This window comes from Nomascus leucogenys, chromosome 17 (genome assembly GCF_006542625.1).
Source record: "Nomascus leucogenys isolate Asia chromosome 17, Asia_NLE_v1, whole genome shotgun sequence".
Classification (NCBI taxonomy): Eukaryota; Metazoa; Chordata; class Mammalia; order Primates; family Hylobatidae; genus Nomascus; species Nomascus leucogenys.
In genome coordinates this window covers 61,283,762-61,300,730 of record NC_044397.1, presented here as the reverse complement: position 1 = coordinate 61,300,730, position 16,969 = coordinate 61,283,762, and the positions used below count along the sequence as shown (strand labels likewise).

Here is a 16,969-nt window from a genome sequence, read left to right as displayed (position 1 = left end):
GCGGAGCTGGTCGGGCAGGGCTGCCAGGGGCAGGATGCTGTCCCTTTTATGCAGCTAGCAGTGCTTTGTGACCCCACCTCCAGAACGCAGTAAAAAAGGCAGGATGCCTTCTAGTGCCGCCTTTGGCAGATGTGGACTGAGGACTGTCTATTCCAGCACTGGGAGGGGTCGGCTGGTGGAGCTGTGGGTTCCTGAGGACATGGCCAAGGGCCAGGTGAGTCCCTGGGCAGATGCTGCAGGCCTGGGGGCTCCAGAGCCCATCTGAGTGCCAGATGTCCAGCTGTAGCCTGGCCCCCTCCATTCCTGGGCCCTCAGGTGGCTATGTACACAGAAGTGAGTGACCTTGGGATAGTGCCCACGTTCTCCTGAGGGACAGAATCCCCAATCCACCAACCCCTGGAAATGCCATGCAGAGCCCCCAGAGAGCCAAACAGCCCTGGGCAGCCAGCCAGTTCCCCCCCATAAAAGCCCCAGGCCAGGCCCCAGACACTGGTGTCCTGGGTCACTGTTAGCTCCAGGAATAAGTACCCTAGAACCCCTCGAGAGGCTGGACACTGGGTAGCCACAGTGAGGAGGGGTGGTGAGCAGGGGGCCAGTGGCAGGCACAGCTGCCCTAGCCAGGACTCCCAAGGCCCAAGTGCCTCCTTCCAAGGTGCCCCGAGCCTGCTCACCTTCCCTGCCCACCTTCCCTGCCCCCAGCCTTGGTTTTGGTAATCTGCAAAACCAAGGGCCCTGCCCTGGGGGCTGCTCTCCCAGTGCAAAGTCCCTAACTTTGGTGTGACCCTTACCAGAGTCAAGGCTGTCTGGGCCTGGCTCCTTGTGACATCCATCGCCATCTCTCCGAGGGGCTAAGAGGTAGATGCTTCGGGAGGCAGAGATGCTCCTGCCTGCTGAGGCCTAGCACATGGTAGCCTTGGAGCGTAAGGCCCGCCTGTGGCAGCAACGGCTGCTTGGATGGAGAGCTGCCTGAGGCTGGCAGCCCAGGGCTTCTGCACTGAAAGGGCTCAGCCTGGCGGCTGCTCAAATACTCTGCCCCCTGCCATGGGGTCAGAGGCAGGGCCAGAAAGGGAGGGGAGGCCCCTGTGGGGTAAGAGTTGACAGGGCCATGGGGACAGAGCCATGGGGCAGCTGGCCACACTCTGTGAACACGGGGTAGGGATTGCTGCCCAGCAGGAGGGGGTGTGCAGAGCCAGCCTACCCATCTTCCATTCCTCAGCCTTCTGAGGGCAGAAAGTCACCAGGCTGCCTTGGCCACAGAACACTTATTGAAATGCCCTTGGACAGGGAGGCGGCCCTAAGGGAGTCTGGCCCGCGCCGGTGCAGGTCTGGACTTCCTTTTGGAGGCAAGGGGATCCCCAGTGGATTATCATCTGCAGAGAGGCTTGATTTGCATTTCATACAATCCAGGGGTCTGTATGGAACTTGGGGAAGGGGTGGTGGAGGAAGGTGGCCAACTGATCAAAAACAAACAAAAAACAGGGTATCATTCTTAATTTTGTGACTGCAAAGTCCAGGCCTTGGGCTTGCTTTGGGTGCCTCCATGGGCATAGACAATGACTCCCGGGCTCTGGCCCAGGCCTCTCCTTGGGCTCACCTGGGAGTGACATCCGCATGCTATGTACTTGCTGGCACCTGCCAAAGCCTGCTAAAATTAGCTGGAGCTGGCAAGTGGGTCGGGGTATGGAGGGTGGCTTGTCAGAATGCCAGGTCTCTCGCCAATGGCCAGAGTGATCACTCCCAAGAAAGCCCTTGATACAATTGATCCCTTTCCCAAAATAGAGCAGAGATGGCTTCATCAGACCTCATGTGACAGGCCACTGACCCCCACAGCCCCCAGCTCTGAGCTACTGTTTGCTCATGGGGGCAGGGCTCACACCCAGGTTTGGAGTGGCACTGGGGCCTTCTGGTTCAGCCAGGCCAAGAAGCAGCTACCCAGCGAGACTTGCCCTTCTTCTGGGCCAAGCACACAGCACAGGGGAGGAGAATCTAAATTCAGTTAAGAAAGGCTGAGGATGTGCACAAAGGCTGAAGTTGAGGCAAGTGGGCCCCCTTTCTTGGTTGACTGAATTGCCAGTGCCCTCTCTAGCCTCTATTTAGAGCAACAGGCACCCCCTAGAGTTCCTTTCTGGGAGCCACCTGCTGATATTCATTGGCATCCATGAGGCCAGAAAGGGGCCCAACACCCCTACTTCCCCACACTGTGTAATTCTCCAGGACCAGATTCTCATGACCCATGCCAGCCCTCCTGGGCACCCACCCTTGTCCTGTCTCAGTGCCTCCTCTTCAGGATAAGGGGTGACACCAACAGGTCTGTACTGCACTGGAGTTGAGACTCATTGTAGCAGGAACAGTTCCTGCTTTCCAGGAATTTTGGAAGGGCAAGCCTGTCCAGAACCTGTCCAGAGAAAAGGGGCCAAGAAGGGGAGGGCCTCAGAGATGATGGCTTATGGAGGATGCCCAGGATGTGCTTAGTCTTCAGTAGCTCAAGGGCTGTCCCGAGGAGGATGGATGAACATTGTTTCTGCTTAGAGCTTTCTAAAAAGACAGAACTGTGCAGCTGTGGGCTAGGATGTCTCAGTAGATAGTGAACTCCCCATTTAAAGGGGAGAGAAAGACAAGAGCAGAATCAGAAGAGACCTTGCTCTATGTCCCAGTGGTACCCCCATTTCTTAGTTGCTTAGGGTTCTGATTGACAGACATGACTTGATTTTCTTTTTTTTAATTTTTTTAATTTTTTTTTTGAGACGGAGTCTCACTCTGTCGCCCAGGCTAGAGTGCAGTGGCGCAATCTCGGCTCACTGCAAGCTCCGCCTCCCGGGTTCACGCCATTCTCCTGCCTCAGCGTCTCTGAGTAGCTGGGACTACAGGCGCCCGCCACCACGCCCGGCTAATTTTTTTGTATTTTTAGTAGAGACGGGGTTTCACCGTGGTCTCGATCTCCTGATTTTCTTTTTCATTCATCAAAAGAAAATAATATGACAAGTTTGGTGATGGATATTCAAGATGATTAATTCTACTATCAAAAAATGAGACACAACCCACATATCCAACTACAGGAGGTTGGTTAAATAAATTATGCTACACTTATATGTAGTCATTAAAAATGGTAAGATTCATCTGCTGCTATTGGCATAGAAAGATGTTCATGACATACTGTTGAAAGGGAATGTGTAGCCACCCTTGAAGCTGGCCTTCAATTAGCCCTGCTTCTGGTATTCACCCCATGGTATAGTCCCTTCCCATGCAGAATAGGTCTAGCCTGTGTAACTAATATGATAATGCAGAAACGGTGGAGTATGACTTTGGAGCCTAAGCCAGAAAAGACCCTGTGGCTTCTGCCTTGTTCTCTCCTGGACTGTTCCCTCTGGGGGAAGCCAACTGCTATGCTATGAGGATGCCTACAAGAACTCTGGGAAGATCCATTGAGAAGAAGCGAAGCCTCTTGCCAATACACAGCTCCAACTTGCCAGCCATGTGAGTGGACCACTTTGGAAGCAGCTCCTCTGGCCCCAGTCAAGCCTTCAGGTGATGCAGCCCCAGCCAACACCTTGACCTCAGGAGAGACACCAAGCCAAACCACCCAGCTAAGCTGCTTCTGGATTCCTGACCTACAGAAACTGTGTGAGATAACAAAGGTTTGTTGTTTCAAGCTACTATGATTTTTTTAAAACATTTTATGAAATAAAATTTTGTTATTACAGGACAAATAAGTTTAGAAACCATTTTCTATCCTTTAGCATATGGTCCAGATACAGGACAGTGTCATACCACATTCTTGTCATCATAATACATGGAAAGGTGAAGCCACTAAGTTTTGAGGCAGTTCGTTATACAGCAATAGATGACTAACACAGGGGAAAAACAGGAAACGTAGTATGATCCATTTTTGTCATATATATGATATAGATAATATATGTATTGGGAGGAAATATACCAAAATGGTGACAGTAATTATCTTGATGGTGGTATGAGTGATTTTAATTTATTGTCCTTTTTGCTTATCTGTATTTCCTACATTTTATGCAGTAAATGTGTATTAATGGAGTAATATTTAACAATGAAGTTAAAAAAAGAAAGGTCGAGCCTTATCTGCCATTTTGCACAGAAGCAAGCCCGGAGGCCCAGATTCTAAAGGATAGAGGTTCACAGTTAAATGAGCCAAACTGCTAGACCCCATATGCCATTGGGAAAGATATTGGGAGCCAGGAAGCCAGGGAACCCAAAGTGTCTGCCCTTCCACCACTGGCCTGTTCCCTGATACCCTCAGTACCAGCTGGGCACCAAGTGTGGGCACACTGATGCAACAGGGCCTGGAGGTCAGCATGATGTTGCAAGTGTTTGCTTACAGCAGGGTAGACTTGAGACTGGCTGTGCTAAGGGGCAGGCTAAGGGCCTGGTGAGTGGGAGGGTGTTAGGCAGTGGCTGATGGCCAGGACATCAGGGAAAGAGGCAAGGGGAGAGGAGCCGAGAGACAGCAGAGCATGCCAGGATCAAATGACCGCAACTAGTGTGTGCCCTGTGGCTTCCACATGCCAGGGGATGTGCTAGACCCTTTAGATGGATTGAAACTGGCCTGTGAGCTGAAGGCTGTCATTTTATATGCAGGGAAACTGAAGCCTATGGGAGTTAAGGGATTTACTAGGATGCAACAGCTATGAGCGACTTGGCTAAGATTCACCCATGGGTCACTCTGACTCCAGGATTGTTAACAGTTTGGTCTTCTTGACTAGATGGGGAGGGCTTCAGGGTCAAGCATATGCTGGGGGACAGGAAATATCCTTTGGGGCTTCTTCCACGCTGGAGATGTTCAGAGGCTTCAGCTGAAGCCAGTGGAGGTGGACACAGTAGTAGCCACAGAGGTCAGTTTTGCCCCAGTGTTTGCCTCTGTCAACAGATGGAATGGAGCCTGGGGCTGGGTGTCGGGGATAAAGCCTAAGGCTAGCACTATTGGGGGAGAAAAGCAGAGCATGAGTACGGGTGCAGGGAGTAGTCCTGTGCATTGCCTAGGGAGGGGTTGGGAGAATCATCCAAGACTCTCTACTGAGAGACAGGATAACACTGCGGTAACACAGAACTGTAGGATCTCCAGCCTGAGTCTGAAGACTGGCTTTGCCACTCACTGGCTCTAGGGCCTTGGGCAAATTCCTTAACGTTTCTAGGCCTCAGTAAGGGGCAGGCAACAATTCTACTACCTCACAGGGCTGTTGAGAGGATTCAATGGGATAATGCAGGTAAGGCTCTTGGCACATACAAGTTGTTCAATAGTTTGTAGCTGTTGTTGGTACCAAAGGATGTTTTAGCACTTGGGTCAGAGTTTAAGACATGGGCTGTCCCCAGCTCTTGATTTATGGCAGATCTAATGCCAAACTCCTACCCCAATGCATACTGATTATTTCTGTGTTTTAAGGAGACAGACTAGGTGGCATAGTCTCTTTGATGCTAGTCCTACAGTAAATCAATGAAGCTTTTTGTCTGAAAAGAGTTACTAGGGAGTGATGTCATGAAGCTGGCAATGTAGGAAACTTCAGGAATTGGTTCCTCTATCTAAGCAACCAGTAACTTAGGAAAGAAAAAAATCCTGTAAGAGTCAACTCTTTCAGAATTCTGGAACCTGACTGGACACTTACAGCAACCATGGGAGTGCTCGATGAAGGGAGAGGCATGCTGATGGCTCATAAGTGAGTGGTGTGGGCAAACCAGCTACCATCCTGCATTCTTCAATATTCCTGTGGCCACGTGGACAGTAACTGTGTTCCTAGAGCAGCTGGCTGGAGCAGGAGTGGGCAGAAAGGATCTTGTCTTCCAGAAATTTGGAGAATCAAATTTCTTTTGTTTATCTGGTGGTTCCCTGAGGGTTCAGAGTGGAACTTGCCTTTGTTTCTGCCCCTTCAGGCAGCAGCAGCCTTCCAGGTGGCATCTATCAGAAGATTTTTAAAAAGGTACATGCTGGGTTTTTTGTTTCTTGGGTTTTAAAAAAATCTATGCATTTAAGGAATGCTCTTCCAGGTCATAGGCTGACTGCAGAGGCACCAGAACAGAAACATCAGTGACCAGACACAACAGGGAATACATACTTTGCAAAAATAGTTTGGAAAAGCCACTATACAAATGGACAACTGCAGCCCTCAACAACAAAACCAATCTCAAAGGAGGGGGAGAATCTGGCTTCAGAATTACCACATTATACTACTCAAAATGTTAAGTTTTCAACAAAGTATTACAAAGCAAATAAAGAGGAAGATATGGCTCTCTAACAGGACAAAAATAATTTAAAAGAAGCTATCCATAAGGAAGTTTAGACATTGGAATTACTAGTCAAAGACATTAAGTCAACTGTCTTAAATATGCTTAATTAACTAAAGAAAACCATGGACAAAGAACTACAGGAAATTGGGAGAGCAATGTATGAACAGATGGGGAATGACAATAAAAAGAATTTATTAAAGAGGAACCAAATAGAAATTCTGGATCTGAAAAGTACAATACCGAAATGAAAAAGTCACTGGAGGGGTTAAATGGCCAATTTGAACAGGTAGAAGAAATAATCAGTGAACTTGAAGAAAAGGCAATTGAAGTTAATCCAGTCTGCAGAGCAGAAAAAAAGAAAGAAGAAAAATGAACAGAACCCAAGGGACCAGTAGAATACCATCAAACATACCAACTAAGTATATGGGAGCTCCAGAAGAAGAGAGATGGAAAGGGGAAGAAAAAGATATTTGAGAAATGGTGAAATAATTTCCCAGATTTGGTGAAAGACAAACGTACACATCCAAGAAGCTCAATGAAATCCAAGTGGGATAAACTCTAAGAAATCCACACTGAAACACATTACAGTCAAATTGTCAAAAGACAAAGACAGAGAGAGAATATTGGAAGCAGCAAGAGAGAAATGACACATAGCATACATACCAAGGATTTGCAATAAGTTTAACAGATGATTGATTTCTCATTAGAAACCAAGGAGGCCAAATGGCAGCTGTAATAATAATTACACTTTAGGCCAGGCACGGTGGCTCATGCCTGTAATCCCAGCACTTTGGGAGGCCAAGGTGGGTGTATCACTTGAGGTCAAGAGTTCGAGACCAGCCTGACCAACATGGTGAAACCCCGTCTCTACTAAAAATACAAAACTTAGCCAGGCATGGTGGCGGGCACCTGTAATTCCAGCTAACTCGGGAGGCTGAGGCAGGAGAATTGCTTGAACCTGGGAGGTGGAGGTTGCAGTGAGCAGAGATGTGCCACTGCACTCCAGCCTGAGTGACAGAGGGAGACTCCATCTCAAAATAATAATAATAATAACACTTTAATAATAATTGAAGTGCTGAAAGAAAAAAAAACTATTAACTAAGAATCTTATAGCCAGCAAAGCTATTCTTCAAGAATAAAAAAGAAATTAGACATTTCAGATAAAGAAAACCAAAGGGAATTAATTACTGGCAGGCCTGCCCTATAAGAAATGCTAAAGGGAAACATTGAGGCTAAAATGAAAAGACACTAAGTAGTAATTCAAAGATATCTGAAGACATAAAAGTACACTGTTAAATGTCACTATATAGGTAAATATAACAGCAAATATTAATGTAGTTTTTGTTTGTGATTCTTGTTTTCCTATGTGATTTAAAAGGCAAATGCAGAAAATAATAATAAGTTTATATTAGTGAGGATATAATGTATGAAAACATAATTTGTGGGAATAACAATATAAAGGAAGAAGGATGGAGATATATAGGAGTAGAGTGTTCATATACTATTGGAACTATTATTCAAACTAGCTTCTTATAAGTGTAAGATGTTAATTGCCATCCTCAAGGCAATCATTAGGAAAATAACTAAAAAAACATGAGAAAGGGAAAGTGACACAGGCCTCACTTGGCCATGCTACCTGCTGCGGGAGATGGCCCACCAACCCATGCTGCCCAGACCAAGTCTGGCTTGTGCACTGGTTCCTGAGTTCTTGTACCACACCCAGGAAGAATGAGGATACGCTGACAATCAAAGAGGGAGCAAGGCGAGAGTTTCATTGAGTGATGAAAACAGCTTTCAGCAGAGAAGGGATACAGAGGTGGTCCCCCTACCTGAAGGTGGCAAAATGCCCCCAATGTGGCTGATTCCAGGGTTTTTATGGGCTCAGAATCGGGGAGGGGCAGGCCATAGGTAGTATTGGAAAAGGCAACATTTGATTGGTTAAAAGGGATTATTTGGAGGGCAGGCAAGCAGGAATGGAAGTTCTCACTCTGGATCATGGGTTTCATCTGGGACCAGCAGTCTGGTCTTTCAGCCTTCAGGCTATTTTTTGGCTTGAAAGTGGGGTTTCATGGGGGACAAGCTTCTATCTGCCAGGCATTTGGCTGCCTCCTGTCGCTATCAAAAGGAGAAAATAATCAAAATGTAACAACACAGGCACAAAATCAAGACGTAAAAAAAAAATCCAGTAATGGAGGAATTGAGAAACTTAAAAACGTATAAGACACACAGAAAAAAAAAATAGCTCAGTGGTAGAGGTAAGTCCTTCCTAATCAGTAATTATTTTATATATAAATAGATTAAACTCCAATTAAAAGGCAGATATTGGCAGAGTGAATAAAGAGAACATTATCCACCTATATGCTATCTACAAAAGGCTCACTTTAGATATAAAGATAGAAGAATTTGAAAGTAGAAGGATGGAAGAAGATATTCTATGAAAATAACAACCAAAATGAGAGTTGTGGTGGCTGTATTATCAGCCCAAATAGATTTTAAGTAAAAAAAAAAAGGTCTCAAGAGACAAAGAACATTATATGTTGATAAAAGTTTTGATCCATTAAGAAGATATAAAAATTATAAACAACAGAACAACAAAATATATGAAACAAAATTTTGCAAAATTGAAGGGAGAAATAGAGTTCTACAATACTAGTTGGAGATTTTAGTACACTACTTTGTTTTTTGTTTTTGTTTTTGTTTTTTCTCGAGACAGAGTCTTGCTCTGTTGCCCAGGCTGGAGTGCAATGGCGCGATCTCAGCTCACTGCAACCTCTGTCTCCTGGGTTCAAGTGATTCTCCTGCCTTGGCCTCCCGAGTAGCTGGGATTACAGGCATGTGCCACCACGTCCAGCAAATTTTTTGTATTTTTAGTAGAGATGGAGTTTTATCATGTTGGCCAGGCTGGTCTCGACCTCCTGACATTGTGATCCACCCTCCTCGGCCTCCCAAAGTGCTGGGATTACAGGTGTGAGCCACGGTGCCCGGCCACTACTTTGAATAATGGATTAAACAACTAGATAGAAGATCAATAAGGAAAGAGAGGACTAGACCAATACTCTAAACCAATTAGACCTAACAGACATACAGAACACTCTGTCCAACAACAGCAGAATGTGCATTTTTCTCAAATGTGCATGGAAATTCTCAAGGATATTTTAGTCACAAAACAAGTCTTAGTAAATGTAAAAAATTTGAAATCATATAAAGTATCTTTTTGGATCACATGAAATAAAACTAGAAGAGAATAACAGAGGGAAAACTGGAAAACTCACAGATATATAAAATTTAAACAAGACACTTTTAAACGACTCTCAATTGCAGGGAGGGGGAGAGAGAGAACTCAGATTATTAAAATCAGGAATGAAAAAATGAAAGTCAACGCTATTACTGACTTTATAGAAAAAAAGGATTATGAGAGAATACTATGAACAATTTAGTATTGTTTGTTGGCTTACCGAAGTTAGATAAAATGGAACTTTAACTTAGGTAAACTTGGATAACTTAGATGAAATGGAAAAATTCCACACATGAGCTACTACAACTAACTCAGGAAGAAACAGAAAATCTCATTAGACTAATAACAAGTAAGGAAATGGAATTAGTACTAAAAAACCTATCAACAAAGAAAATCCCAGGACCAGATGTCTACACTAGTAATTCTACCAACCATTTAAAGAAGAATTAACACCAGTTCTCTCAAATTCATCCAAAAAATAAAAGAGGAAGTAACGCTTCCTGATTCATTTCATGAGGCCAGCATTGCCTTGATACTGAAGCTAGACAAAGATGCTACAGGAAGAAAAACTACAGAGTAATATTTCTTGTGAATATAGATGCAAAATCCTCAACAAAATACCAGCAAATAAAATTATTCAGTATTAAAAATTTGTTTTTAGTGATGAGATCTTACTCTGTTGCTCAGGCTGGAGTGCAGTGGTGCAACCATGGCTCACTGCAGCCTCAACCTCCTGGGTTCAAACAATACTCCTGCCTCAGCCTCCTGAGTAGCTAGGACTAAAGGTGCACAACCACCACATCAAGCTAATTTTCTTTTTTTCCTTTCTTTTCTTTTCTTTCTTTCTTTCTTTCTTTCTTTCTTTCTTTCTTTCTTTCTTTCTTTTTTTTTTTTTTTTTTTTGAGATGGAGCTTTGCTCTTGTTGCCTGGGCTGGAGTGCAATGGCATGATCTTGGCTCGCCGCAACCTCCATTTCCCAGGTTCAAGTGATTTTCCTGCCTCAGCCTGCTGAGTAGCTGGGATTACAGGCATGTGACACCACGCCTGGTTAATTCTGTATTTTTAGTAGAGACAGGGTTTTTCTATGTTGGTCAGGCTGATCTCAAACTCCCGACCTCAGGTGATCTGCCCACCTCGGCCTCCCAAAGTGCTGAGATTACCGGCGTGAGTCACCACTCCCAGCGGTAATTTTCAATTTTTTATAGAGATGGGATCTTGTTTACTTGCCCAGGCTCTTCTAAAACTCCTGATTTCAGGTGATCCTCCCACACCAGCCTCCCAAAGTGTTGGAATTACAGGCATAAGCCATTGCACTCAGCCTCTTCAGCATATCTTCAGGTTATGGTTATGGATTATACACCATAACCAAGTGAAATTTATCCCAAGAACACAAGAATAGTTCAACATGCAAAAATTAATGTAATGTACTACAATAATGGAATAAAACAAAGAAACTACATGGTCATATTAATTGATGCAGAAAAAGCATCTGACAAAACTCAACACCCTGTCATCATTGAAACAAGAAGAAAATTTCCTCAACATGATAAATGTCATATATGAAAACCCCATAGCTAACGTCATACTCTATGGCAAAAGACTTAAACTTTCTTCCTAAGATAGGAACAAGAGAAGAATACCCACTTTTGCCACTTCTTTTCAACACAGTAGTGGAGCAGTTAGGGAAGGCATTTCTAACCAAAGCAATTAGGGAAGAAAAATAAATAAAAGGTATCCATACTGGAAAGTGCTATGGAAAGAATGTGTCCCCTCAAAATTCATATATTAAATCTGCTGTGTGATGATATTAAAAGGTGGGGCCTTAGAAGGTGACTAGGTCATGAGGGTAGAGCCCACATAAAAACAAAAAGAGCCCTTATAAAAAGAACACCAGAGGCCAGGCACGGTGGCTCGTGCCTATAATCCCAGCACTTTGGGAGGCCAAGGTGGGCAGATCACGAGGTCAGGAGATCGAGACCATCCTGGCCAACATGGTGAAACCCTGTCTCTACTAAAAATACAAAAATTAGCTGGGTGTAGTGATGTGTACCTGTAATCCCAGCTACTCGGGAGGCTGAGGCAGGAGAATCATTTGAACCAGGGAGTCAGAGGTTGCAATGAGCCGAGATTGTGCCACTGCACTCCAGCCTGGTGACAGAGTGAGACTCCGTCTCAAAATAACAAACAAACAAACAAAAACAACAAAAAAAACAACAAAAAAAAGGAATCCCAGAGAGCTACCTTGCCTTTTCCACCATGTGAGGACACAGCTAGAAGGTGCCATGTATGAACCAGAAAGCAGGCCTTCATCAGACAGTGAATTAGCTGGTGCCTTGATCTTGGACTTCTCAGCCTCCAATTTATGGCATTTTGTTACAGCAGCCCAAATGGACTAAGACAGAAAGAAGGAAATAAAACTATCTTTATTTCAGATGACATGATCTTATGTAGATAACCATAAATAATCCCCCAAAATATTTGAGCTAATATTTGAGATCAAATTGAGCTAATAAGCTAATTCAGCAAAGTTGTAGCACACAAATATCAACACACAAAAATCAGGGTTTTTTTATACACTAGCAACAAATAACCCAAACAGGAAATTAAGAAACAATTATGTGAAATTAGGGAACACTTCACACAGTCATTTAGGAATCCAGGCTTCTTCTACTTTATGGCTCCACCCACCCCCTAAAGCCTCATCATTATCTGCAGCTAGCCCAAGGAAAGGTGAGAAAGAACATGAAGAAGCCACCCTCTTCTTAGGAGCCTACACCCGGAAATGGAAATAGTATATGTTGCTCCACTGAAATTGCATGGAGACATCTCACTGCAAGGGAGGCTGAGAACTACAGAATAGCTAGCCAGCTGTTGCTGGCATTGTCATCACTGTGGACAAAGAGGACATGGGTTTGGGTCTAGAGCTAGCAACCTCTGCTATGTTCACTGGATTCCTAAATGACTGCGTGGAAGAGAACCTCCCAGCTGATAAAAAACTGCATTTGGCTATTATATGGGCAAGAAATACAATTCCACTATGTAACTCTATTTCATGTTTTGCTGTATTGGTTACTGCAGTGAAGTGTTCCCTAGTAACTACTCAGAATGATGGTATCAATGACCAAAAATATGTTGGAAGGGGATACTGGATCACTCATTATTCAATGTTTCTTGAGAACCTAATTTGTGCTTAGTCTGAAGTTAGAAAAGTGTTTAGTTTTTAGTTTCCAAGGAGATTACCATCTAGCAGAAGAGACAAATGAACAGCTTAATACAACCAGATACCAGCAAAGCTACAGCGTCTCTGGGGACATAAAGAGACTGATAGGTTTCATTTTGTTTTGTTTTCTGAAGGCAACAGAGCAGGATTTCTTTGATGCACTAGGGGGAACTGGCCAAGAAGGGAAGGACATTCCAGATAGAGAAACCAGCAGGACAGTGTCAAGGGTGTTTAGAGAAACACAAATATTTGAGTGGCTCGGACTTAAGGCACACCAAAGGAACACCTAGCAAATGAGGCGAGGCAGACGAGAAATAAACAACAGAGGGGAAACCAAAATATTCTGTCTGCTCAGAAAGAGAAAAGTGCTGCTGTAAATGGCATTTGGGCCAAAGGGGAAATCTGCATTGCATTACAGACCATTTATAAATGAATAACCATGAATGTACAAAATATTAAAAGTATGGCTAATAGCCAAAGCTGTCTCAGAGGAACATTTACACCCATAAAGGCACTTACTATAAAGTAAATGGGAGCTGGGCATGGTGGCTCATGCCTGTAATGCCAGTACTTTGGGAAGCTGAGGCAGGAGGATCACTTGAACCAAGGAGTTTGAAACCAGCCTGGGCAACATAGTGAGACCCTGTCTCTACAAAAATAAATAAATAAATAAATAAATAAATAAATAAATAAATAAAATATTAGCCAGCTGTGGTGGTGTGTGTCTGAGGTCCCAGCTACTCAAGAGGCTGAGGTGGGAGAATTGCTTGAGCCCAGGAGGCCAAGGCTGCGGTGAGCCACGATTGCACCACTGCACTTCAGCCTGGGCTGTCGAGCGTGACCCTGTCTCAAAAAAATAAACACAATAAAATAAATGGGAAATCAATGAGCAAGATTTGGTAATCTAATCAAATATAACAGAGAAGACACTAATAAACAACTATAGGAAATGGGTGATTTTCAAAATATAATAATATAAATTATCAAAATTGACTCAGGAGGACAGAAAAACCTGCACAGATGGATAACAGTAGAAGAAAAGTTAACAGATGTGGAAAAATCTTCCTCTAACAAGAGTATCAAGTCCAGCTAGTTTTTTTTTTGTTTTTTTTTTTTTTGAGATGGAGTCTTGCTGTGTTGCCCAGGCTGGAGTGCAGTGGTGCTATATTGGCTCACTGCAACTTCTGCCTCCCAGGTTCAAGCGATTCTCCTGCTTCAGCCTCCCAAGTAGCTGGGATTACAGGTGCGTGCCACCACACCCAGCTAATTTTTGTATTTTTAGTAGAGATGGGGTTTCACCACGTTGGCCAGGCTGGCCTTGAACTTCTGACTTCATGATCCACCTGTCTCTGCCTCCCAAGTGCTGGGATTATAGATGTGAGCCACCGTGCCCGGCTGACAGCTAGTTTTTAAAAAACAAATATAGATACAGAAATGTCCAATGCAAGGCCCCAGCCAAGGACGAGGCAGAGTCATCGCTTACTGAATGAGGCCGTGACAGGCAAGACCTGTGGGCTGTCAGAGAATGTATGTGAGGGACACAGAGCTGGGACACTGAGTCCTGCACTCATGTTTATGACAACACAGAAACAATGGGTTGGAAGAATAACATCATAAATAGCTCATGTAAACTTTGTGCCAGGTGCTGTCCTAAGCTCTTCTGTGGATTAATTTATTGGATCCTCACAGCAGCGCTATGGAGAGATAAAGTAAGTTTCCCTTGTGACTCTTGCTAATACAAGGTCCAAACCCTGATACTCTGTCTTCAGGGCCCACCCTGCGTCATGGAGCCATCCTGCCTCTAGGTAGCAGGAGGGAGGGAGAGACAGGCTGAGATGTCATTGCAGGAGCCACAGTGATGGGTGAGGGGTACTGCTGGGCAGTAGGTAGTGGGAGGAGAGGGCTGCAGACCCAGCTCACAGACACAAAAAGGGATGCAGGCCCAGGGTGCTTGTTAGGACCAGGGTAGAACCAGTCTCACCTCTTAGCAGACACACACTTGAATAAACATCCAGAACATATAAAGAATTCTTCCAACTCAATAAGAAGGTGACAACAACCCAATTTTTAAAAACTCACCAAAAATGCCCACTAAGCATACAGAAATATGTGCAACATTATTATTAGTCAATTGTAGAAATGCAAACTACAACCACACTGACATATCACTACACAGTCACCAGAGTGGCTAATATTTAATAGATGGATGAAACCAAGTGCTGGAAGGAGGATGTGGAGCAACTGGAATTCTCAAACACTGCTGATGGAAATGCAACATGGTACACACCACATTGGAAAACAGTTTGACAGTTTTTCTAAGTTTAAACATACACTTAACCACACGATACTACTCCTAGGTATTTATCCCGCCAAATGTAAACCCCTGTCTACACAAAGACTTGTACTTGAACGTTCACAGCAGCTTCACTCATCATAGCCAAAGCCTGGAAACAATCCAAATGCCCATTAGCTGGTGAATGAATAAATGGATGAACACACTGTAGCACAGCCATACAGTGGAATACTCACTGCTCAGCAACGGCAAGGGAGGGATGATTGACACACTGCTGAGCTAGGCATTATGTTAAGTGAAAGAAGCCAGACACAGAAGACTATATTCTCAGTTATCTCATGCATAGAACATTCTAGAAAAGGCAAAACCAAGGGGACAGAAAACAGATGAGTGATTTCCAGTGGCTAGGGTGGGAGAAGTGATTGACAGCAAGAGGTGGGGCTGAGGGAATTATTTGAGTGATAGGAAGATTCTGCCTTAATGGTGATGGTGGTTATATAACCATATACATTTGATAAAACTCATGAAACTGTACGCTTAAAAAGTGAATGTTACTGTATGTATATTATATGTTAATTTTTTTTTGACGGAATCTCCATTTGTTATCCAGGCTGGAGTGCAGTGGTGTGATCTCGGCTCACTGCAACCTCTGCCTCCCTGGTTCAAGTGATTCTCATGCCTCAGCCTCCCGAGTAGCTGGGATTACAGGCACCTGCCACCATTCCCGGCAGGTGCCAGTGAAGCCATTGTTCCAGCTCACTCAATGGGACTTGGGACAGGAAACAGGAGATCTGGGGAGCTGGTGGGACGCTTACTAGCTACCTGACCTTGGATGAATGATTCATTCCTCCAGAGCTTCTGTTTCTTCACCTATGAAAAGGGAGAAGATGCCACCTCATTCCAAGAAGCTGCATGGGGACTAAAGGAAAAATCTTGACACTCAAACCCAATTTTCTGTTATTACAAGGCCAAGGAGCTCTGGGCCTGAGAGGGGAAGAGGCTGTCTTCAGGTCAGCATTGCCCAGTATTATAGCTGGATATTTGTCCACCTGAACCTCATGTTGAAATTTGATCCTCAATGTTGGAGGTGGGGGGCCTAATGGGAGATGTTTTGGTCATGGGGGCAGGTCCTTCATGAATAGATTAATGCCCTTCCTTGGGGGCAGGGTGTGAGTTATTTCTTACTCTATTAGTTCTCAAGACAGCTTACTATTAGGAAGAGGCTGGCACCTCCCTGCCCCCTTGTGCTTCCTCTCTCACCATGTGATATCTGCACATGCAGTCTCTGCTTCACCTTCTGCCATGAGTGGAAGCAGCCTGAGGCCCTCATCAGAAGTAGGCATTGGTGCCATGCTTCTTGTACAGCCTGCAGAACTGTGAGCCAAATAAACCTCTTTTCTCTGTAAATTATCCAGCCTCAGGTATGCCTTTACAGCAACACAAATGGACTAAGACACCAGGACCCCCTGAAAATCAGCAAGGTCATTGGCAAAAGCAAGGCTATCCAGCACGAGCCTCTGCTTCTCCTTCTTCTTTCTTCTTCCTTCTTCCTTCTCTCTCTCCCCCTCCTTCCCTTCCCTCTTTCTTTCCTTCCTTCTTTCCCTTTTCTTTCTTTCTTTTCTTTCTTTCTTTCTTTCTTTTCTTTCTTTCTTTCTTTCTCTCTTTCTTTCTCTTTCTCTTTTCTTTCTTTCTTTCTTTTTCTTCTGCTTCTGCTTCCTCCTCATCTTCCTCCTCCTCCTCTTCCTCTTCTTCTTCTTCCTCTCCTTTTCTCCTCCTCCTCCTCCTCCTCCTCCTCCTCCTCCTCCTCCTCCTCCTCCTCCTCCTCCTTCTTCTTCTTCTTCTTCTTCTTCTTCTTCTTCTTCTTCTTCTTCCTCTTCTTCTTCTTCTTCTTCTTCTTCCTCTTCTTCTTCTTCTTCTTCTTTCTTCTTCTTCTTCTTCCTACTTTCTTCTTTATTCTTTTTTGAGACAGGTCTTG

The 16,969-nt window shown here is 44.4% G+C and overlaps 1 protein-coding gene across 3 annotated transcripts in view; it reads right to left on the bottom strand.

The window, feature by feature from the left end:
* Positions 1–16,969, bottom strand: part of GCK (glucokinase) — a 44,805-nt gene that overhangs the window by 13,741 nt on the left and 14,095 nt on the right. For 2 of the 3 annotated variants that reach the window (XM_030796731.1, XM_030796733.1), the window contains exon 2: positions 11,723–11,873. The exons of the other annotated variant lie outside the window; for it this stretch is intronic. In XM_030796731.1, coding sequence (XP_030652591.1) covers positions 11,723–11,791 — 69 coding nt within the window. In that variant the 5' untranslated portion in view covers positions 11,792–11,873. The remainder of the gene's footprint in view (positions 1–11,722; positions 11,874–16,969) is intronic. 3 annotated transcript variants of the gene reach the window in all.